We start from the raw sequence: 23,357 nt of genomic DNA, 5'->3' as shown, positions 1-23,357 counted from the left end.
CCTGGGTTTGGAAATTTGAGTTCTATTCCAGACTCTGCCACTTTGCCTTGGCCAGGTCACTTAATCTTTCTAGGCTTGTTTCCTCAAGTATAAAATCAACTGGTTATTTATTTATTCATTCAATTAACATCCGTTGCGGCATAGCTCTGATCAAAGGAAGCATCACTGTATCCCCTTGTTTCCTAGTTTTCAAATCCTGGGAGAGCGCGGAACTCCATAGCTTCAAAAGTCCCGCCTCTTCCAGGTCCCGCCCACTCGCCAGCCCACTTTTAGGCGCCTCCCGTATTCAGCACAGCCTGCCGCCCTGGTAGAAGCTCCACCTTCTCTCGTCGCAGTCATCCAATAGCCTAGATACACGGCTAGGTGAATGCGGGGGAGCTTTAGGTGTCTTCTTGGCGCCTGACCAGAGTCTTAGGGAACTCAATTGATCTTGAGTAGTCACTTCTCCGAGCTGCCCGTAGGATATGCAGGATCACCCGCTTTCCCAAGTTCCCTCGCAATGGTCGGACAAGGCTCCGGAGCCGGGTCGTTTCCCTCCCTGGGAGCCCTGGGTCTTCACTGGACGAGGCTCTTGTCCCGTGGCATTCTGGGAGTGGTAGTTTCTTCTTACCAGTTCTTTGCAGGTACTCAAGTGGCTCAGACTCACAGGACTACGATTTCCCAGACGCCCAAGCGAGCCTCTGGTCACGTGGCCAACAAGGCCGGTGGGCGGGGGCCCGGCCGGTGCTCCGCAGCTGTCTGTGACACCCGGAGCCCGCGGGTCGCCTCGGCCCCCAGAGACCCCGGCATGGTGCGCGCGGGCGCTGTGGGGTCGCATCTCCCCACGTCCGGTTTGGACATCTTTGGGGACCTGAGGAAGATGAACAAGCGCCAGGTAACGGAGCTCCTTTTGGGGGGCGCGTCTAGGGGCCGGGACCGGCTGCGACAGTGGGGAATCGGGGCTCCCGGGTAGGCTCCTGCAAGGACAGCGCCCCGTAACCGGTCCGGCGGCGACCCGAGGCACCCACCCTGGGCTCTTGGAGGCCCTGTGTTCAAATCCGCACAGACCCACGTGTGGGTACTTCCTTGCCCTGAGAGGAGTTCAGTTAGGGGAGGGCGGCCCCGGAAGGGGAAGATAATAGAAATCCTGCACTTTGGATGTCAAGTGCGGTTGAAAAAGCGGGGAGAGATGACTCTACTGCGAGTGACAGCTGTTTGCACGAATTTTGCCACCTCGTGGAAGAGGGGACAGATTTCTCTGTGGGGTTGCTAAGGCCTGATATCCATGCAAGTGGCAGAAAGGCAGGCGAAAGATGGAGAACTTCCTAGCGGTGGGAGCTGTCCAGTGATGCCTCCTAAAACAGTTTCTTCCCAAAAACAATGTTTTCCTGATGGTGCATGGGGACTAAACAAAGCTCCTTGTGCGGAAGAGCTCACTGATAGTGTTCTGTCTTGTGAACTGAATCGGTGTTATAAAAGGGATTTCAGAAGTCTTCTCTAACTTCTTAGACTCCGTAAGGCTGGCAGCACCTTGACTATCAGAGGCAGTTAGTATGGAGTCTTTGGGCAGCTGGGGCTGATTTCCTACCCCTCTATGAGAGGAGCTTGGAGGAAAACGTCCTTCTTGCTCTCTCTTTAGTCAGCTCCCATCCATCTCTCTCTCTCTCTTTTTTTCCCAAGTTCAATTTCAGACTAGTGCAGTTGTGTGGAGGAATTTGGTGACTGGAATCTCATGAACAGTCTTGAGAATCAGGCTGTTTCTAGGTGTGCATATTAGATGGTTTCCTGGGCGTTTCTGTGATTCAGATGAGTTGTGGCAAAGATCATCATTAGCTTGAAAAACCGGCAGCTAATGCCCTGAGCATTGATGCTGTTTACAAGAAAATCCTCCAGGAAGCAGAGCTTTACTTAAAAATCTAGACTTAATGGGCTAGGTTTTTAAAATGCCTCTAAAATTGGTACCAAATACTGATTGCAGACTATCAAGGAAGGCCTTCTGGAGAATATATCAATCCCTAAACCAGTTTGCCTTCAGAAACATCTGCATATTACCACTCTCAGTGATAAGGCCTCATAGGCTGGTTGCATTGCCTATGTTTAGCTAAGTTTCTAATTAAAATTCAGAAGCTCAAATCTCCTGCCTCCTCATACTTTTTAAAAAAGCTTTGTCCTTTTGCTTCTTTTTCCCTCCAAAATAGCATTTTATGAGACATTGTCACATATGCTTGCTCCACCAGCCTTGGATGTGGGACCTCCTTTTTCTGCTGGCCTTGCTTACTGTTGATTAAGGAAAGAGCCACATGCAAAAACAAGGACTCTTTGTTTCTGCAGTGAGGAAGAGAGGAAGGAAAATAGCTACTGGCATTTTTGCCGCTCTGTCAGCCACAATATCTGGTCTGAAATGGTTGCCTAAAACTCTTAGACATTGGCTATTTCATCTCTGCTTGAAAAAAACAGTGTGGGCTTGCTTCTAAACTCTGCTGGGGTGATTAAGTGCCAAGCATACCGAGTTGGTAGGCAAGATGAATAACAAGAAAAGGCACCAGTGAAATATGGGGTGTATATTTTAGAGTTCAATCAGCTAGTCAATAGTTCCATCAAAATTACATTTTTTAGATTCTAGGATTTCAGTCCAAGACTCAGATAGTAAGCTCCTTAAAGATGAGGTGTTGAAAGGGTGATCTGTGGTTTTGCAGTTAGTTTGGTTGTTAGGTTTTTGTATAATTAGCTGTCTCTTGAGCAAATAGATGTCTTGCTCAAAGGGAGGTTCCCCCCCCTCCCCCGGAGGAATTGGTTTTACTTTTGATGTATTTTTCAGGCATAGAAAATCATACTCTGGAAAATATATTCTTAGTACATGGTCTTTATTAGACAAGTGGCAAGATTGAATGATTTGCTTTTATCAGGCTTGAGCCCAGTGGTTTGAAAGCCTATATAAAAATGGCTGTCTTGGAATTCCCTGGTGGCCTAGCGGTTCAAGGATCCGGCATTGTCAGTGCTGTGGTTTGGGTCACTGCTGTGGCGTGGGTTCAATCCCTGGCCCTGGAACTTCCACATACTGTGGGCATGGCCAATAAATAAATAAATAAATAAGGGCAGTCTTTGTAGAAAACCAGAAAACTGTGGCTTGGGTCTTTCCTGGTCAGAGCTGTGATTCATAAGGAAACAATGGTTATTTATTAAACCTTTAAGTCAATTGGAGCAGGTGGCTGTTTTTCAGTGGAAACTCCAGTGAACAACTTCTGCTTTATACTTATGTGACTTGCAAGGCTGATTTTACTTTGAAAGCAACAGTTTACCATATTATAGCCCAATACTTGAACAATATCTGTTTAGCATTCCAGTTTCCTTTTTCACACTCCTGGGAATTTAGTTTCATGATTTGCTGTTGATACAGTAGCCAAGGAGTTGGGAAAAATGGTATGCAGCTTTAGCCTTTTTTTTTTTTTAATTTTTGAGAAACTCATTTTAATGACTGTATTAAATTTTATGATGTGATTGTGGTACAATATATGGTCGTTCTCTTATCATCAGGCGTCTAGTGTGTTGCTTTAATCTTGAAAATATTTTCCTGTTTTCATTTATTACATCAAAATACCTGGAGTTCCCGTCGTGGCGCAGTGATTAACGAATCCGACTAGGAACCATGAGGTTGCGGGTTCGGTCCCTGCCCTTGCTCAGTGGGTTAACGATCCGGCGTTGCCGTGAGCTGTGGGGTAGGTTGCAGACTCGGCTCGGATCCCGAGTTGCTGTGGCTCTGGCGTAGGCCGGTGGCTACAGCTCTGATTCATCCCCTAGCTTGGGAACCTCCATATGCCGCGGGAGCGGCCCAACAAATAGCAACAACAACAACAACAAAAAAAGACAAAAGACAAAAAAAAAAAAAAATACCTTAGTTATTTTAGTTCACCTTTGGCCCCCACTTTTGTAACCTGCACAATTATTTCAAATTACATACTTTCACACAGTTGTGATTTTTAGCAGGAGACACTTTTGAGCTTTGCTTTTCCTTCCTTCCTATCCTATCAGAATGTTTTCATGCTCTGTCACACTCTTTACAATGATTATTTTAATGGCCTCCATTTTGTCAAATTGCACTGCCTTTAAGTACTCCCTCACCCGCTCCCAGATTTGAAATTAATCTGTGCTCATCGTAGGAATTTTAAAGAATGGAGAGTAGTTTAAATTAAGACAATCTATTCACTCATAATTCCACCATGCTAAGATAGCCTCTGTTAGCATCTTGGAGGAGCTCCAAGATGCGTTTGTTTTATAAACTGTTGTACGGTTTGTGAGGCTCCTACTGCAGCCCACATTTTTCACTCAATGTATCTCAAGTGTTTAGTCATGCTGTCAAAGTTCTTTATTCATTGTTTTAAATAATGCAGTAATTTGCCATTATTTACCCAGCCATTTCTCTGTTGTTGCTCATTTATTTTCTTTACCCTGTCATTAGAAATAAGACTGTGATAAATATCTTTGGGCCATGATTCCCTATCTGCCTTTAGTTTAGACTGTATTCCTAGAAGTAGGATTACTGTGTCTGGAGCAACCTCTTGATACTAATGCTTGACACTAAATTGCTTTTAGAATGGCTGTATCGACCTGCAGCCCCACCACAACATATTCTTGCCAAGCACTGAATATTGGCATTAAACAACAAACTAACTTTAAGCTTACTAGGCCAAAAAGGGGCTGGGGGTGGGAGGAGGCAGGATTTGATTTGAACACTTTAAGTTGGGGGGGGGGTCACACCCATGGCATATGGAAGTTCCCAGGCTAGGGGTTGAATTGGAGTTGCAGCTGCTGGCCTACACCATAGCCACAGCAAAGAGGAATCAGAGCCATGTCTGTGACATACATCACAGCAACACCAGATCCCCAGCCCACTGAGCAAGGACAGGGATCAAACCTGCATCCTCATGGATATTAGTTGGGCTCATTACTGCTGAGCCGCAATGGGAACTTCCCTAGACACTAAGTGTTTATTCACCACTTGTATTTCCTCTTTGGAGTATTTAATAGTTTAAGCTTTACCTCTTTGTTGTCGAGATTTTAGTGTTTTTCTTACTATGAGTTTGTATGTCCCCATCATGTATATCTCACTAGTCAACAAATTGAGTATTTAACTTTTGCCAGGCCTGTGTGGAATATTGGGGGTTCAGCTGTGAACAAGGCTGAAGTGATCCTTGCCTTTGTGGATCTTGCAGTTCAGTGTGAAAGAAGCATTAAATAATTATATGCATAATTATCAAGGTGATGGATGGTGTAAGGAAATACAGGATGCAGTGAGGATATATAACAGGAGAACCTAGGCTGCCTATTTTTATAGATAAAGTTTTATTGGAACACTGCCATGTTCATTGTTTTACATATTGTCTATAGCTGCCTCCCCACTACAGTGGTAGAGTTGAGTCATTCACAGAGATAAGAAGGCCCATACACCCTAAAATATTTATTCACCTGGCTCTTTACAGAACAAGCTTGCTGACTCCTGATCTAGGGGTCAGGGAGGGCTTCCCTTGGGAACTGATGTTTAAAGTAGGACTTAAAGGTGAGTGTTAGGTGTGCTAAGGAGTCTAGTGTGAGAGCCTTCTGGGCAACAACAACCGGTGAAGTTCCTGGAGTGGAGAGGAGCGTTGAAGCACTGACAGATCCACCCATAGATCCTGATGCTGGGCGGGGCAGCAGGGTGGTGTAGGCCAGACAGGGCCTTAGAGACCATAGTCATCCTCAGAGTGTGGGGTGCAATCAAAGGGCCTTAAGCAGGTCCTGGAGGGACCAGGTGACTAGAGGTGCATTGGCAAAGGAGTGCTGAGTGTACCGTGGAGAATGCATTGAGAGAAGCATGTGTGGACATAGGGAGGCTGACTCTCACAGTGTCCAACGGGCTTGGCTGGTGAACTGGATGCGTGGGGTGGCAGTGAGCATGGAGGGAACTGGACAGATGCCAGAGATGTCTAGAGGACAGAATGGATGGCTGCAGACAGCTGGGTGGATGGGGATGCTGTGCATTGGGATGGGATCACAAGCACTGAAGGCTTTCTGGGGAAGATAGGTTCAGTTTGGACCCTGTGGGGTTGGAAGGGCCTTTCAAGACATCCGAGTGTCAGGGAGGCAGTTGGAAATCTCAGTATTGGGAGCAGTCAGTATGAATGTGCCAGCGCCAGCATTTGAAGGTCAGTTAGAGGAGGAGAAACTGGCAGGACGACTAGAAAGAAAGTGGTCAAAGGCGGACGGTATGCTCTCAGGCTGGACATGCGCTCTCTGCACCAGAGCTAGAGGCCTAGCAGGAGAACAAGAGTGGTGGGACCCACAGGGTGGGAGGTTCTGGGAAATCCAGAGAGGTAAGGAGAGACTTACCGAGGCCTTAATAAAGCAGGTCTCACGGATTTTTCTGGTTCTCCCTGCCCTACCCCCACCCCTGCAACCTGCCACCTGCCACCTTTCCTCTCATTGAAGGAGAGATGACTTATGGGTATTCCATGGTCAAAAGTTGAAATTCTACCTACTTTTGTAGTTTATGCAAATTAGTTTCATATCCTAAAATCACAGCCTTTTTTTTTTTTTTCAAGCAAGCACACTTCCAGCCTAGGGTTAGTGAACATTCTGCCACTTGTTCTCACTTTTGGTTTTGCCTTTTTCATTCCAGCTCTATTACCAGGTCTTAAACTTCGCCATGATCGTGTCTTCTGCGCTCATGATCTGGAAAGGCTTGATTGTCCTCACTGGCAGCGAGAGCCCCATCGTCGTGGTGCTAAGGTGGGTCCCACCGCTGTCCTGCTGCTGCCTGGGATCCAGGAACAGTGTGGACAACCCAAAACTCATTGTTTTAATTGGATAAAGGTTTAGAGTTTTCCTTATTGATATCTGTTTGGAGAATGTTTCTTTCTTTTTTTTTTTTTTTCTGGCTTTTGCTGAAAAAAATCTTATCTTTTTCAATAGACATTTGAGGCCTTTAATCATGCTGTTGCTTGTGTTCTGATAAGGAACCAATAAGGAACCTGGGGCCCAGCAAGGCCAAGTCACTTGCATCCCACAGTTACTTTTGGCAGAACCAAAACTCAGTTCGAGATGTTCTGGTGCTCCTTCAGTCAAACAGACACACTTGCATGTGGAAATGATTATGAAATTGCAGTACATTGGGACTTTTTTTTTTTAAGCCTCCTTGACAATTCTAAGCCAATTTGGTTTGTCAGCGTAAGCTGTTGACATCATGAAGGATGTTTGACCTCAGGGAACACTGACCTTGGGGGGAGTGGGGATGGGGAGGGGTGGTGGTAATCCCTGGCCCTTGAGGAAAGCAAGTCTAAGTTGTTATTAGTGAAACATTTCAAAGAACTGCTTTCCTAATGGGACATGATAATGACTCTTGATGCCAAACTGCAGTGTGCCCTTCCTGCTCTGAGGCTTGTTCTGGGAGGTTTTTTCAAATTGCAGTCCTGTTGTTGCAGACTCAGATGGTTTTCTTTCTTTTTTTTTTTTTTTTAAGATTTTAAATGATTTTTATGTTTTGCATTATAGTTGGTTTACAGTGTTCTGTCAGTTTTCTACTGTACAGCAAAGTGACCCAGTCACACATACATATATACATTCTTTTTCTCACATTATCCTCCATCATGTTTCATCATAAGTGACTAGATATAGTTCTCAGTGCTATACAGCAGGATCTCATTGCTTGTCCATTCCAAAGGCAACAGTTTGTGTATGAGATGGTTTTCTAGAAACTTAATTCCTATTGCATGTCTTCAGGAATTTTTTTGAAGAAGTAAAGATGAAGCAATAGATGAAGTTACTCTAAGCATTTTAACCATTATAATTTAAAAGAAAATGGAGCCCTGAAGCAATTTTGTTGTATTTTTAGAAGGTGACAAGGTAAACTTCTGTGTTGGAAGGAAAAAAAATTTTTTTTTCCTTTTCTTTTTCAGCCTCAGCCATGGCATATGAAAGTTCCTGGGCCAGGGATCAAATCCGAGCCGAAGCTGTGATCTATGCCACAGCTATGGCAACACCAGATCCTTAACCTGCAACACCGCAGCGGGAACTCCCCAAGTTTATTTTTGCTGTGACATTTTCTCTTTCTTTTCCTCTTAGTCTTTTATATTTCTAGCCCTCTCTACCTTTTTTATTCGAGTTTTCTATTTTTGAATGCTGGATCTGTGACTGCACTGAGTGTCACTGGTTTCACTTAAAAATAAACCTATCAGCAGGCCAGGCTCAGCCACACGTCTCCTGGCTGGGTCCGGTATGTGCCAGGGTTGGGAGGGGTGAGAGGACCAGCCTCTGGGGGGCGACTCCCATTGTGAACCCATGTCTTCCTGTAAAGCTCCACATCTCTTCATTAGACTGGTTCTTTCTCGCCTGTCCTGCCCTCAACACACTTACTCATCGTTAGTTGCCTGGCCCCCGTGTTTAGTTTTTATTTTCTCATGCATTTAAACAAAGCACGAGCATATATAAAATGAATTCTTTTTTGATGATTTCAGCTTACACTAGATTATAGTTTACTTTGAGTCCACCAAAGATTTTTAGCGTGGGTTTAAACAGGTGTCATTTGGGATTATTCATTGACCACCTCAAAAACAGTCAACCTTTGTAAGAACTGGGTGTTCTATAGAATATGGCTGAAAGGATCCTCCTGCAGGAGTCAGAGGACTTGGGTTTGAATCTTTCCCACCTTCAGCTTGGCTCTTGGATAGATCATAACCCGCTAAGTATATTTATTTATCTACTTCCCATTCCTTAAAAAGGTATGTCTGTGTCCTGGGTGCTGGGGATACACCACAAAACCTAAGAATTGCCCAAGAAAATCACCAGCTTTCAGAGTCTGTAGGTTTTTTAAAACCTCACCCATGGCATATGGAAGTTCCCAGGCTAGGGGTCGAATCGGAGCTATGGCTGCCGGCCTATGCCAGAACCACAGCAACACAGGATCTGAGCCACATCTGCGACCTACACCACAGCTCACAGCAACGCCAGATCCTTAATCCACTGAATGAGGCCAGGGATCGAACCCTCATCCTCATGGATCCTCATCGGATTCGTTAACCGCTGAGCCACGACAGGAACTCTGTCTGTAGTTCTTAATTAAAATAGCATTTGTGAATGTAAGACTTTTTTTAAGGCTAAAAATTGGCTTTTATTTCAAAGAGTCCACGTTAATCTCAGTTCTTTTTCTACCTAACACAAACTGTAGAGGGGCTCACTAGTGCTCTTTTCATACTCACATCCCAGAAGAGATCATTTCCTTACGGTTATACCTTGAGCAATGAGAAGGTAACCACTGAGGCTTGTTTAATAGCTCATAGACCTATTGACTATTGATAGAAGTTGACATTTTAGGAGTTCCAGCTGTGGCGCAGCAGAATTGCATCCACCTGGTAACCATGAGGTTGTGGGTTCGATCCTTGGCCTCAATCAGTGGGTTAAGGATCCGGCGTTGCCATGAGCTGTGGTGTAGGTGACAGACACAGCTCTTATTTGGCGTGGCCATGGCTGTGCGGTAGTCCGGCAGCTGTAGCTCTGATGGGACCCATAGCCTGGGAACCTCCATATGCCAAGGGTATGGCCGTAAAAAAAAAAAAAAAAAAAAAAGTTGCCATTCTAACTGGTATGTTTGTTATATTCTTTATGAAATGAAACATTCACCTGGTGAACCCAGGGTACTTCTGATATGATTTTGTGTTTTTTTCTTTCCAGTGGCAGCATGGAGCCAGCCTTTCACAGGGGCGACCTTCTGTTCCTAACAAATTTCCGGGAAGACCCGATTAGAGCTGGTGAAATTGTTGTTTTTAAAGTTGAAGGACGAGACATTCCAATAGTTCACAGAGTAATCAAAGTTCATGAAAAGTAAAGAGGCTTTACTTCTCTTTGGTTTGGTTTTGTAGACAAAACTGTGGACAGTTTGTTTGTTTGTTTGTTTTGCTTTTTAGGGCTGCACCCTTGGCATATGGAGGTTCCCAGGCTAGGGGTTGAATCAGAGTTGCAGCTGCCGGCCTACACCACAGCCACAGCAACGTGGGATCCAAGCCTCATCTGTGACCTACACCACAGCTCACAGCAATGCCAGATCCTTAACCCACTGAGCAAGGCCGGGGATCGAACCTGCAACCTCATGGTTTCTGGTCGGATTTGTTTCTGCTGTACCATAACGGGAATTCCTATGGACGGTTTTAATGGTTGACTAGAAATTAGCGAAAACACGAGATGATATTCCTAGTTTTGACATTTACTAGTTGAGTGACTTTGGACAGTAATTAACTGAGTCTGTACGAAGTGAATGATAATGCTCTACTCAGTAACTCACAGGCTGATTATGAGAATGAAATGAAGTGATGTCTGCTGAAGCACCTGAAAAGCTGTTGCACAATGCAAGGTGGAATGTACTCTTGCATAATATCTTGAAGGACTCTCAAAGAAAATCAAATCTCACTGTAACTGAGAATGATTTTGATAAGAGAATTATGTTCTCTTAACAGAGAAAGAGATACAGAAAGCTCCCCATTTCTCTTTGTGCCTTTGGACTAACTGGCATTCATAGCAATAATATTAACCCTGGATGGATAAATATTCCTTTCTGCAACTCATCCTGATTCAATCATGGCATATCCTGCATTAATTCTTTCCCCACAAAGGTCTTTGCCTTTCCCTTGAATGCCAATGATGACTTATTAAGACACTTCTTGGGAACAAGAAACAATTACTTTTAGTTCAAATATATTAAATTTCCATGTGAGAGTGCAGTCGTGTGATTAGCAAAAAAGTTAGATTTTATATACACGGTTATTCATTTACCTTTATGCAGCTTAGTGTAGTATTTTACCTGCATGAGTTATGGAACTAAAATTAGGCATGTATATTTGTATTTTTTAAATGATGGAGCATTGTACATTTCTGGTATTTGATTCTCATTCCATTCACTGCTTCAGGGTGTTCCTCAAAGAAGTGAATACGAAATATTCACTTCATTTTACTCTAAATGTGAGAATGACCATGTTTCAGTTTGTGCTAATACACTGTACCTTGTTAGTAGTACTGGCTAACTTACTGATGAAGAAATAACCTCAGCCATGATATAACAGAACTCTCACCTGTTTTAAAAACAATTTCCAAAGATGAGAAATTGTTGAAATAAGATGATTTTCTGTAATTCACATGAATTGTGAGAGGCAGCCTGGATTTTTAGCCTCTTGATTTCCTGTATGATCAGGGCTGCCAATCAGCTTGCTCCTTTTGGCATGGTTTCAAATCTTTGTGGGCTTGTAATATTTTATCAAATTATTTTATGCATTTTGTCATTTGGTCTTCCTGAAAGAAGAAGACCCTCTTGATAGCCCTATAATGCTATCATAATGTATTCCTAGTGTCAAGGCTGGGTAAGCGCCAGTTTAGAGGTTTAGGATGAATCCCACCTGTCTCTTTAACACAGTAGTAGCTTGACGCCATTTGTAATTCTTGTTCATTTGCAAGCTGGATTGTTCACCACTTTGCTCAGTGGTGACGCAAATGAGGCATTAACACACCCCATGATTGTTAAGGAAAAATTAATGTGAGGAGAGCTGAGAGCACACTTGCATTTGAATTCCCCTGTGCTCAAATCTGTGTAATCTGAGACCAAATTCATGTCCAGAGTGAAGAGGAATATAATCCACATTAACACATTGGTCTGTGAGGACTAAGAATGAAATGAAACAGATGCTGGAGCTAATCATTGCCTTCCTGGTGCCCTTGTGCTTTGCCAAGCTTCTTGATGTTTTAGAATTTAAGTCGACAGAATTGTCATTTGATTTGTGGCAAATCAGCAGAGTGGTTATTGGCAAGCCGTCGTCTTAAACCAAGAAAGATCAAGTTATCTTTGACTGCTTTTCTCAGTGCCTGTGTCTGCCTGTAACATGTTGGCTAAAGTAATATTTTCCTAAAGATGCTGTGTTAGAAATAGTTTTTGAGAGGGCTTTTTCTTGCTTTCCAGAGATAATGGAGACATCAAATTTCTGACTAAAGGAGATAATAACGAAGTTGACGATAGAGGCCTGTACAAAGAAGGGCAAAACTGGCTCGAAAAGAAGGACGTGGTGGGAAGAGCCAGAGGGTAAGTGAGGGTTAACTTTTGAAGTTATAGCGAAGATTCAGTCACCAGACAAACATGTAGAAACAAAGAACCCAAATGTGTAGGTTAATAGAATTCATTACTACTAATATTATATGTCAGGAAAGTTGTTGTTGTTGTTTGTCTTTTTAGGGCCGTACTCGCAGGCAGCACATAGAATTTCCCAGGCTAGGGATTGAATCGGAGCTGCAGCTGCTGGCCTACGCCACAGCCACAGCCACACCAGATCTGAGCTGTGTCTGCAACCTACACTGCAGCTCGTGGCAATGCCGGATCCTTAACCTGCTGAGCAAGGCCAGGGATCGAACTGGCGTCCTCATGGATACTAGTCGAGTTCATTACTGCTGAGCCATGGTGGGAACTCCAGAAGAGTTGTAAACAGATATACTTTATACTCTGAAGTCTAAACAAAATTCAGAACTTCCTAAGGGTCTAAAATCTGAAACTGAATGGAAGTATGCCATCTACATCATGGATTTAATTCTGTTTTTGAAATAAATCCTTACCTAGAGAGTACTTATTTATAGATTTAAAATAACAACTACAAGAAATCCTTCCAGAGATAACCACGGTTTAGCACTGTGATGTATATTCTAGACATTCCTTGTGCCTACAAAGATGTGTGTATGCATATATATCATCTTACATAGAAGACTTTTTTTTAACCCAACGTGAAGTTGGAAATAGCATTCTGTGTCACATCTACATCTGTATTTTTTAAAATAGCTACGTGCTCTTCCTCAGAATCATAGCTTATTTAACCAGTCCTCTTTTGATGGGCACTTAGATTATTTCTTTTTTTTTTTTTTTTTGACTACTAAAACCAATTCTGTGATAAAAAATTTTAATACCTATCTTTGCATAATTGTCCCAGCTTGACTGACACAGCAGAGTCCATTCCGTATCCTCTTATGAAATATCAAAAAAAGGCAATTCTTCCCCTCTCTGGGTGGCCCTTTTTTTATGTTTAACCCTTGCTAGAGATGTCTCCTTTTAGCAAAATTCCACCAGCCGTCTAAGGCTGGCAAACATGGGTGACCGTTTTCTGTGCTTTAGCTTTTTCCATCAGATGGTGGGTAAAGACCTCTTTCTACTCTTTTTCTCCCTCTGCTCACCTTTTAACCATTTTTACTCAATTGCATGTTCATCTGAATATCTGCAGGGAAGTGAGAGAAGCTTGCAGCTTATCAGTGTTGTGTTTTTAGACATTCTGATGGTAGGCTTTGTATACGTGAGAGGTTGGAGCTACTGATGGGAAAGAAGACTGGAGGGTACGCAGGGGGCATGACCTTGTTTCCCATCAGTGACATGATTGAGACTTGGGTCAAACTGATTCCGCATTGACATTAATATTGTCGACATAGTCATCGGCTGGCTTATGCTAGCTCATTATATCTGAGATCATAATCACGTCTGCGAGCAAATTGTGGAATTCATGTTTGTATTTGCTGGCAACAGACTTGTTTGTTCCATCTGAACAGCACTGTGAAATGAAAATGATGATGGATCCCTCAGTTACCAACTAATTATTCATATGCCTTCAAAGCTTTCTCTCGCAGACGTTTTTATATAGGCTCTCTGACTCTTACTTCTCTACTAAGAAAAACTAAGAACTTGATTTGTGGAAGTTGCCAGTTCTTTTGTATAAGTGGTTCAACTAATTTTCATTCTGTTATGGTGAATATAGCCAGTGAGGACAAGCAGCATCTCCAGCTTGTGATTTGCCTTCTTAAAAAAATTGTCCTGGATGTTAGCTCTGATGCTTCTACTAATAAAGCCTTTTGACTTTTTTGGGGGGTGGGTGGGTCGTGCACATCAGTGGTATATGGAAATTCCCAGGGTAGGGGTTGAATCAGAGCTGTAGCTGCCAGCCTATACCACAGCCACAGCAATGTGGGATCTGAGCCGTGTCTGTGACCTACACTGCAGCTCATGGCAAGGCCAGATCCATAACCCACTGAGTGAGGCCGGGGATCCAATCTGCATCCTCATGGATCCTAGTCCAGTTTGTTACTGCTGAGCCACAACGGGAACTCCTAATAAAGCCTTTTGAGACAGGAGTGAATGTTGTTTTTTATGGCCCAGTCAGTAGTGGTGTTCCCAAGGAAGATTTTGTTTCCTTATGCTGATCTATAGTGTTTTCAAGTATTGCTGTCATCATATTACATTCTTTATATTTCTGGCTTTTTCATCCTGCAATTTAGGTTTTTACCGTATGTTGGCATGGTCACCATAATAATGAATGATTACCCAAAATTCAAGGTAGGAATTTATGTGCATGTTTGTATTTTTTTTAATATTGGTGTTTTTTCATGTGCAACTATAATGATGCAATCTGTTTAAATTGTTTTGCAAGCTAATTCTTCTGCAGAGTATTTGTAGTTCACTACAAATTGATATAATCATTTAAATCATTAACATCAAAATTATTTAAAGTAGCTACTTTTACCTTTTATGTTTATATAGTGTGTTCTAAAATGGCGTATTGTTTTTGCTGTTTATTAAGGAAATCTTTCAACATACAACAACAAAAAAAAGTAGTATAATAACCCTAGTAATGCTTATCTCCCAATTTCAATGAAAATAGTCTCTCTGTTTCTAAAAAATCACTTGAAACACAATAGGAAACCTACACAGGGATGAGTAGTCCACTGGCTGTGTTTGTGGGATGTGTGATCCTCAGTCCATCAAAATATTTTGGGCAGTTTAACTATCATGTGCTATTGAACAGCTCATTTGGAGAACAGAGCATATGGGGGACAGGTCATCTTTCGAGTCCTTCTTCAGCCTAGTATTGACCAGACCTTATCTGAATACATTTATAGACCAAATTTGTCAGTAGACCTCACAGTAATTTTCCACTGTGTTTTCTTTACAGTATGCTCTTCTGGCTGTAATGGGTGCCTATGTGTTACTAAAACGTGAATCCTAAGATGAAAAGCAGTTCCTGGGACCAGACCGAACTGCTAAAAAAGAGAAAAACTAATATATTTGAAATGTTCCACTTTCTGTATAAAAGGGAACAATGTGGAGACATTTTTGTCTTGTTCAAATAAATGATTCATCAGGAAAGATTGTTTTCTATTGTGGACTCTGATTTGAATGTGCTCCATCTCCCTGCCACTCCTGGTGATCACTCTAAACCCAGTCTGAGGGTGTACAGTGCCTTGAGGATCAGACAGGCCATCTCGGGGCCTGGCCTACTAGTGGGACAATGCATAGACCAAATGTGTCACGTCTGTGTTTTGAAAAGAAGTTTTTCCCCATAGCATTTCTGGGGTAAAAAAACAGACCCTTCCTTAAAAGGAAATGATGTATTGATTTATCTACTTTTTTTTAGGGCCTCACCCGTGGCACATGGAGGTTTCCAGGCTAGGGGTTTAATTGGAACCACAGCTGCCAGCCTACACCACAGCCACAGCAACTCGGGATCAGAGCTACATCTGCAACCTACACCACTGCGCACAGCAACGCCAGATCCTTAACCCACTGATTGAGGCCAGGGATCGAACCCACAACCTCATGGATACTGGTTAGGTTCTTAACCAGCTGAGCCACAACAGGAACTTCAAATTCTGCATTCCTAACACTCCCAGGGGACGCCAGTGCTGCTGGTGCCTGGACCACACCGCAGAGGGGCAAAGCGTTAGAGGAGTAGAAAGGAGGCCAGCAGTGTTATCAGATCCTCTCTTCAGTTTTGCAAAAATGTTCTCTTTTACTGAACCATATGATGTTGACATCCTTTTCAGTCAGAACAGACAAATCTACCTCATTCTTTTAGATTTGTCCGATTTTGACCTAGGAATTTAGAATCCCTAACAGGTTACTTAACCAGCTATGGGCTCGAGCATAACTCCCCTCAGCTTCAAATGGAGGATGAGAACTGCTGTCACCTCCCTACATGTCCCGAGGAATAACTAGGTGATTCCTTGAATGCTCTTGGCCCAGTGCTCCCCGTGTGCACAGCACACACTTAGTCACACCACCCCCAGTTATGTGTGTTCTCCTCTTCATTGGAACCTGTGCCTTGTCACACACCTGTACAGTCACTTGCTAGCTGAGCTCTGATTTGAGGGAGACCAGCAGGAGTGATCTGTGGGGGGCAGCCTGCCCTTTAATTCTTTATCTGCTAAAATAGGCTATTGCAACAATAATGGACTTCATCCTGTTGAAATCAGCAAAGTGAAAGAAAAAAAATTTACAGGATACTTTCTAAAAACATTCTCTTGTGCCCTTTAATAAACTCCTTTCATAAGGAAAATAGATTTTTTTTCTTTCCTGTACTAAAAGTGGAATTTTAAAATGTTGGGTCAGAATTTTACTATTTTATCATCTTCCTGGGGTTCTGTAGTTGGTTAATATAAACTTTAAAAAGTTCTTTTTTTAAAAAAATTTCTTACTGTAGCTAAGCTTTTTGGTAATTCTTGGACCATAGCTGACATTCTAAAATAAACTTTACAAAGATACCTAAGATCCCAGATTGGCTCAGCCAGTGTCATTTAATTGTGGCTTGTTGGAAAGCATAATCTCTTTTGGCATTTTATTTTATTTTATTTTTTATTTTTAGAGTTGCACCTGCAGCATGTGGAAGTTCCCAGGCTAGGGAAGGAGTCAGTGCTGCAGCTACTGCCTACGCCACAGCCATGGCAATGCCAGATCCGAGTTGCATCTGTGACTTGCACCAAAGCTTGGGGCAACACTGGATGATCCTTAATCCACTGAGTGAGGCCAGGAATTGAACCTGAACCCTCACAAACACTATGTTGTGTTCCAAACCCGCTGAACCACAACAGGAATTCCTCTTGGCCTTTTAGAGGCTATTAGTCTTTATTAAATGGAAGGGATGGGAATTAATGCTGGACCGATGTTCTTTTATCTGAGGGTCTCAGTTGCGGCTTCAGTCTGGAAAACATCAGCAAGAACCTGATCTGTATCTGAACAGACAAACCCAGCATTGCAACATGACCATTGATTCTCCGAGTAGAAGCTCTGGCTCGGAGCTTTCATATGCTTCCAGGACACACATTTCTCACATGGTTGGGCAATTGCTTTTCCACTTCGTGACAGCTTAGAAGCCTCCAGGTGGAAGCGGTCTGGTGGGCACTGGCCAACCAAGTAATGCCCACTGAGAAAGGAGAAGACCAAGTATAAAAAACAGTGGAAGGGAGGAGTTCCCATTGTGGTGCAGTGGAAGCAAATCCGACTAGGAACCATGAGGTTGTGGGTTCAATCCCTGGTCTCGCTCAGTGGTTTAAGTATCCGGTGTTGCTGTGAGCTGTGGTGTAGGTTGCAGACATGGCTCAGATCTGGCGTGGCTGTGGCTGGCAGCTGTAGCTTCTATTCAACCCCTAGCCTGGGAACCTCCATATGCCACAGGTGTGGCCCTAAACAAACAAACAAACAAAAGCAGTGGGAGGATAAGATGCCACCTAGTGTAGGGACAGACAACGTCTCAGCTCACAAAGGCCTCAGTGATCTATAAGGACACTTACATAGACATTAAATGGTGTTTGCTATACTGTGTTTTAAGATCGATTTAGGTTTCTGTCAAAACCTGGAGGAATTCCCTGGTGACTCAGCAAGTTAAGGGTCCGGCATTGTCACTGCTATGGCTCAGGTCACTCCTGTTGTACAAGTTCCATCCTTGCCCCAGGAATTTCCACATGCTGCAGGTGCAGCCAAAAAAGCAAAGCAAAACAAAACTGGAAATTTTCACAATGGAAGTAATCTTCAGGTTTTTTTAAAAAAGGTTAGCAGGAGTTCCCGTCGTGGCGCAGTGGTTAATGAATCCAACTAGGAACTATGAGGTTGCGGGTTCAATCCCTGGCCTTGCTCAGTGGGTTAAGGATCCGGCGTTGCCGTGAGCTGTGGTGTAGGTCGCAGACGTGGCTCGGATCCGGCGTTGCTGTGGCTCTGGTGTAGGCTGGCGGCTGAAGCTCCAATTGGACCCCTAGCCTGGGAACCTCCATATGCCGAGGGAGCGGCCCAAGAAATGGCAAAAAGACAAAAAACAAAAAACAAAAACATTAGCAGTAGGATGTCTGCTTTCCTAACCCACAGGTCTTAGTCCTGCCTTTTCCCCTTTGACAATGAACATGTCAGTCCCATGCAGATGCTAGACAGACAGACAGACAGACAGACAGATACACACACACACACACACACACACACACACTCTGCAACAACCAGATTGTGGGCTCTAAACTCCTTTAAAAATTTTGGACCTGCCACTGTCCCCAGCAAGGGAGGCTGAGCAGATGAAGCATTCCTACAGAGGAGGTCTCACTGTGTTAAGGCAGGTTGAAGGAGCTTTCCCTTAGGAAAGCAAGCCTGGGCATCTGCAGTTTTGAAAACTGCCGAGGTGACTCATGCAGCCAGGGCTGAGGACCACTGAGAAACATCCGCATGGATTCCTGGGAGGAAATGTGATTAGGAGGTTTGATTGCTCACTTCTTCCATCTCGTCTTCACAGAGTCTTTTGCAGATGGCATGGTAGGAAATACCAGAAAGGCACTGTATCTACGTGCTACCCTCTCACCACCATCCCCCCACCAGACTGAGGCTAGCATCTCCATTAAGGTTATCTGCTTTCTGCTCGAGACCTCTTCTTCCCAAGCAGCTGTCAGCCCAGTGCACTGGTCGGTCAGTTTAGTCTCATCCTGAAAATCCAGATGGAGATCCATCCATCCCCACTCTGTCAGTTCAGCAGTTCCCTCAGTTTCCCACGAGGGGCATAGGGTGTGGTGGAAAGAGGGATCTGGAGTCACACAGTGGTTTAAGCCCTGTTTTCTTCCAGCTGCTAGATGAACTGACTCAGTTTCCTTATATCCAGAATGAGTGTCAAGGTGGGTGAAGGGATTATTAGATGCTTAGTTTTAATCAAACAGGGCTTTACCCCTTCTTCCTCAAGATCACTGGACTTTGACTACTTAGAATTTGTGTGGGTTTTTTTGGCTATGACCATGGCATACGGAAGTTCCCAGGCAAGGGGTCGAACCCCAGCCACAGAAGCAACCCAAGCCACGGCAGTGACAATGCCAGTCCTTAACCCGCTGTACCACGAGGGAACTCCAGAATTTGTTTCTTTTTTAAGCTCCCAAGTCCTCTGAGACATTCTTCCTGGTCATTTTTTGGCCATTAATTCTGCTTAAATTTTCTCGGGGTGTTAAAGCTGCTTCTCTATATCATTGTAGACCTATCGATGACAGGGACATTTGCCCCCAGAGGCTTTGCTTGTAGTCACACAAAGCTTCAGGAAGACACAGGAGAGCAGAAGGCCCTTTGCTGGCATGGGGCTGGGATGCTTCCTACCTGTGCTCTCGGTGGTGGCAAAGCCTTCGGCTCCAGCGTTTTTTCTGGGCTACTTCCCTTTCCATCCTTACCCAAACACCATCCCCCACCTGCCTCTTGTTGAGTGGAACCGTCTTTTCACAGGTATTTAGCTTTGTCCATACAGCAGGAAGTATTTAACTATTTTTTTATTTTTTGGCCACCCCATGACATACGGAGCTCCCAGGCCAGGAATCAGATATGAGCCATAGTTGTGACCTAAGCCACAGCTGCGGCAACTCCAGATCCTTAACCCATTGTGCAGGTCTGGGGACTGAATCTGAGTCCCAGCATTCCCAAGACACTGCCTATGCTGTTGTACCCCAGCAGGAACTCCGGGAGGGATTATTTGAACAAAATTTTTTTTAGTGCAGTTTTAGGTTCACAGAAAAATTGAGTATAAAGTGGAGTTCCTGTCGTGGCTCAGCAGTAATGAACCCGACTAGTATCCATGAGGACACGGGTTCGATTCCTGGCTTCGCTCAGTGGGTTAAGGATCCGGCGTTCTGGCATTGCTGTGAGCTGTGGTGTAGGTTGCAGACATGGCTCGGATCCTGAGTTGCTGTGGCTGTGGTGTAGGCCAGCAGCTGTAGCTCTGCTTTGACCCCTAGCCTGGGAACTTCCATATGCCTCACATGTGGCCCTAAAATGACAAAAAAAAAAAAAAAAAAAAAAAAAAAAAAAAGAATAGAAAGTACTAGATGGTTCTCTCTGCCCTGACAAACGCACAACCTCCCCTACTATGGAAACCACCCACCTCAGCATAGCACTATATTTGTTACAATTTATAAACCTATGTTGGAGTTCTCGTCATGGCTCAGTGGTTAACAAATCTGACTAGGAACCATGAGGTTGCGGGTTTGATCCCTGGTCTCGATCAGTGGGTTAAGGATCTGGTGCTGCCATGAGCTGTGGTGTAGGTCACAGATATGGCTCGGATCTGGGGTGGCTGTGGCTGTGGCTTAGGCTGGTGGCTACAGCTCTGATTAGACCCCTAGCCTGGGAACCTCCATATGCCATGGGTGTGGCTCTAGAAAAGACAAACAAAAACCCCCTATGTTATACATTGTTATCACCCAAAGTCCATAGTTTACATCAGTGTTCACTCTTGTACATTTTATGAGTTTTGACAAATGTCTAATGACATGTCACCAGTGTGGTAGCACATGGGATAGTTTCACTGCCCTAAAAATCCTCTGAATCCTCTGCATGCTGCCTGTTCATCCATCTCTCCTCCACCTCTAGCAATGATGATCTTTGTCCTGGCTCTGTGGTTTTCCCTTTTACAGAATGTAAAACAAGCAACAAAACAAACAACACACAAAGTCCTCCGGACACACTCCAACCCCTCGAACCCCACTCCTCACGATTCTTTGGTTCTCTCAGGTCCTCTAGGGCCCCAGGTGCTTTCTCTGGGATCTCCAGCCTCCAAGCACTTAGCTCCTAAGCGAATATGCAAAAGCAGTAACTAATAGGGGCTTATTGTCTACTTCAGGAGTATATCCATTTGAGGAGTCAATTTGTGAAAAACCCCAAGGCCTTACAGGTGGGGTCATTACAGATGCCCAGACAGAAAAATTGGGGCTTGGAGAGGTGGCCCTTTCCTCAGGCCTTGGGATCCCACTTTTGCTTTGGTTGCACAGCAGCAATTGTATCTGAGTCGCAATCAGCGGCCTCGCATGCCCACAGCTTCTACTTGCCACAACCCGCTGGAGAGGGATTTATGCAAAAGGCCTGCCACCCACCCACACTGCTCCCACGCACACCCCTACATGTGTGCAGATAAGAGGTTTTTGATGGATTAGCTAGTTTAAAATTTCAATCTGAAGCTGGTTAAATAAAAAAAATAACAAATTTGTAGCATTCAGGCAAGTGATAGGAACTCACAAAATGAGAATCCCAGCGGGGGCTCTGATAGGTAAGGTGTAAGAGGGAGATTAAGGGGTTTAAGAGGCAATTTGAAAAACAAATAGCAGAAGATACAAAGCTCAGTGAGAATCAGTGTGGGAGGGAGAGCCTCGCAGCCGCAGCAGTCCCCTCTGAGCTGGGCATCCTAGGCCCGCAGGGCTGGGGGAGCCACACCGGGTCTCCTCCAGGGCCCTGTGGATTTTCCCATCAGAAATGCCTTGCACTTGCAGCCGGGCCCTGTGGCCACAGGTGATGTGACAGGTGGTCTGCCACCAGGACCTAAACTCCTGGAGCCTCCACAGCACTTTGGAGCCAGGTTCTCCCTCCATCTCTCAGTATCTCCAGCTTTTGCCAAGTGAGGAGTTAGAGAGAGGAAAAGGAAGAGGCCAGCAGTGGGAAGGAAGCCACTTGAGGAAGCCGACAGTTTTGCATTTGCGACTTTAGTTTCTGTATTTAACTCTCCAAGTTTGCCTTCCCCAGTGGTTTTCAGCCCTGGCCACCCTTTAGAATCATATGGGTGCTTTAAATAATTTGGGTTTCTGGGCCCCCTTCCACAGAATTCGTAAGAGGGTCCTTGCAGGTGGGACCCGGTGTTGCAGTTTTTTAAATTAATTAATTAATTAATTTATCTTTTTATGGCCACATCTGCAGGCTAGGGGTTCAATCAGAGCTGCAGCTGCTGGCCCACACCACAGACCACAGCAACACAGGATCCAAGCCACATCTGCAACCTATGCCGCAGTTAGCCGGATCCTTAACCTCACTCATGAGGCCAGGGATTGAACCCGAATCCTCGTGGATACTAGTCACAATGAGAAATCCTGGTGTTACAGTTTTAAAGCTCCCAGGTGCCTCCATTGGGCAAGTGGGGCCTCGCTGGCTGGAGAGCAGCTTTCTCACCCTGCGTGGGACAGGGTGTCTGTTAAGCAGGTCAGAAATTCCCCTTATGGAGGATATTTCTAGGGCGGGAGCTCACCACATCTGAGGCTTCTCAGCTGCCAGAACATCTAGAACCTGACCTACTCACTGGGCCTTTACTGGAGGACTGCCTCCTTCACTTGCCTCCACTTTGGGGTGAGCTCACCAAACCCCTACAGCAAGACGATATCTGAAAAGGGTACTGGGGAGGTGTGTGGAGAAGCTGGGGGCTGCGGGGAGCTGGTCACTTGGTGCCCCACCTGTGTGAGTCCGTGCTTCTAACCCTTGACTGCACGAAGGAATCTTGTTTGAGTGCAAATTCTGATTCAGAAGGCCCGGGGTGGGGTCTGAGATTCTGCATTTCTTTTTCTTTAAAAAAATGTTTTTTAAAGCTTTATTGAAGTATAGTTGATTCGCAATGTTGTGATAATGAGATTCTGTCTTTTGAACAAGTTCCCAGGTAGTGCTGACGCTGAGCCCACTAGGAATAATGAGGCCCTAGGATGCTACTTCCCTCCTTTGTTCTTGGAAGTTTTGGGGATAAAATTTGGACCAAATGGGTTAGGTGACTTCATGTAAAAGGGACCAGGAGTGAGGGGGGCCCCCGGTCCTTATGGGGTAGGATGACACGATACTGATTTGGCTCAGATGAGGCTGAGGGCTTGACCCTACTCTTAGAGCCCAGGTGAGGTGTGTCCTCTCCTGGCCAGGTGACAGAGCTGTGATCTCATCCACAGAAGATCAACCTTGACCTCAGGGTAACATGGAAGGATAGCTCCCCTCCAGCACATGCCCTCTGTGACTGCCCGTTTAAGGCTGCTATCTGCGCTCATGGAGACTGGATTATACTGGAATCACCTGCTCTCATCCTGTCTCACCATGTGCCAGTTCCTACCCTGCTTGTTTCCTTAAGTAGAGAGAGATTGTAGGAGGCAATGCATATTAAAGTCTCGAGCTGAGAGTAGGTGCTCAGTAAATATATTTATTGGGTGAATGTGAATAAAATAATTTGCTCACATATTCTGCTCAATATTTCCAAAGCATCAGGATCAGAACACAGTGGCCAAGGTCAGAACGCTGTGGTCTCATTTATAGGGACATTTTCAGCAGGGCCCCA

At 44.5% G+C, this 23,357-nt stretch overlaps 1 protein-coding gene across 5 annotated transcripts; it reads left to right on the top strand.

Moving 5' to 3' along the window:
• Positions 1-706: 706 nt before the first annotated feature.
• SEC11C (SEC11 homolog C, signal peptidase complex subunit) lies at positions 707-15,157 on the top strand. 5 transcript variants are annotated; one of them, XM_003121713.4, is made up of 6 exons: positions 707-874; positions 6,632-6,741; positions 9,679-9,828; positions 11,948-12,067; positions 14,290-14,347; positions 14,964-15,157. In XM_003121713.4, exons 1-6 carry the CDS (start codon positions 788-790, stop codon positions 15,015-15,017), a joined length of 579 nt encoding a protein of 192 aa, XP_003121761.4. In that variant the 5' UTR covers positions 707-787; the 3' UTR covers positions 15,018-15,157. The 5 variants fall into 5 exon arrangements, with proteins under 5 accessions (XP_003121761.4, XP_084833984.1, XP_084834001.1 ...); XM_084977858.1 differs by having other exon boundaries at positions 6,632-8,088; positions 9,518-9,828; XM_084977875.1 differs by having other exon boundaries at positions 6,632-8,381; positions 9,518-9,828.
• The last annotated feature ends 8,200 nt before the right edge of the window (positions 15,158-23,357 follow it).

The sequence above is a fragment of the Sus scrofa genome, chromosome 1 (genome assembly GCF_054392235.1).
Source record: "Sus scrofa isolate SSC_HxYL_T2T_F1_AM1 chromosome 1, Sscrofa_HxYL_maternal_Yorkshire_Landrace_v2.0, whole genome shotgun sequence".
Classification (NCBI taxonomy): Eukaryota; Metazoa; Chordata; class Mammalia; order Artiodactyla; family Suidae; genus Sus; species Sus scrofa.
This window is presented reverse-complemented; position numbering and strand designations above follow the sequence as displayed.

Bases quoted from the DNA above. Each gene is read 5' to 3' on its own strand.
- SEC11C (XM_003121713.4), top strand. From the start codon at position 788: ATGGTGCGCGCGGGCGCTGTGGGGTCGCATCTCCCCACGTCCGGTTTG. The intron at 9,829-11,947 runs GTAAAGAGGCTT...CTTGCTTTCCAG, and splicing joins GTAATCAAAGTTCATGAAAA to AGATAATGGAGACATCAAAT. The intron at 14,348-14,963 runs GTAGGAATTTAT...TTTTCTTTACAG, and splicing joins ATGATTACCCAAAATTCAAG to TATGCTCTTCTGGCTGTAAT.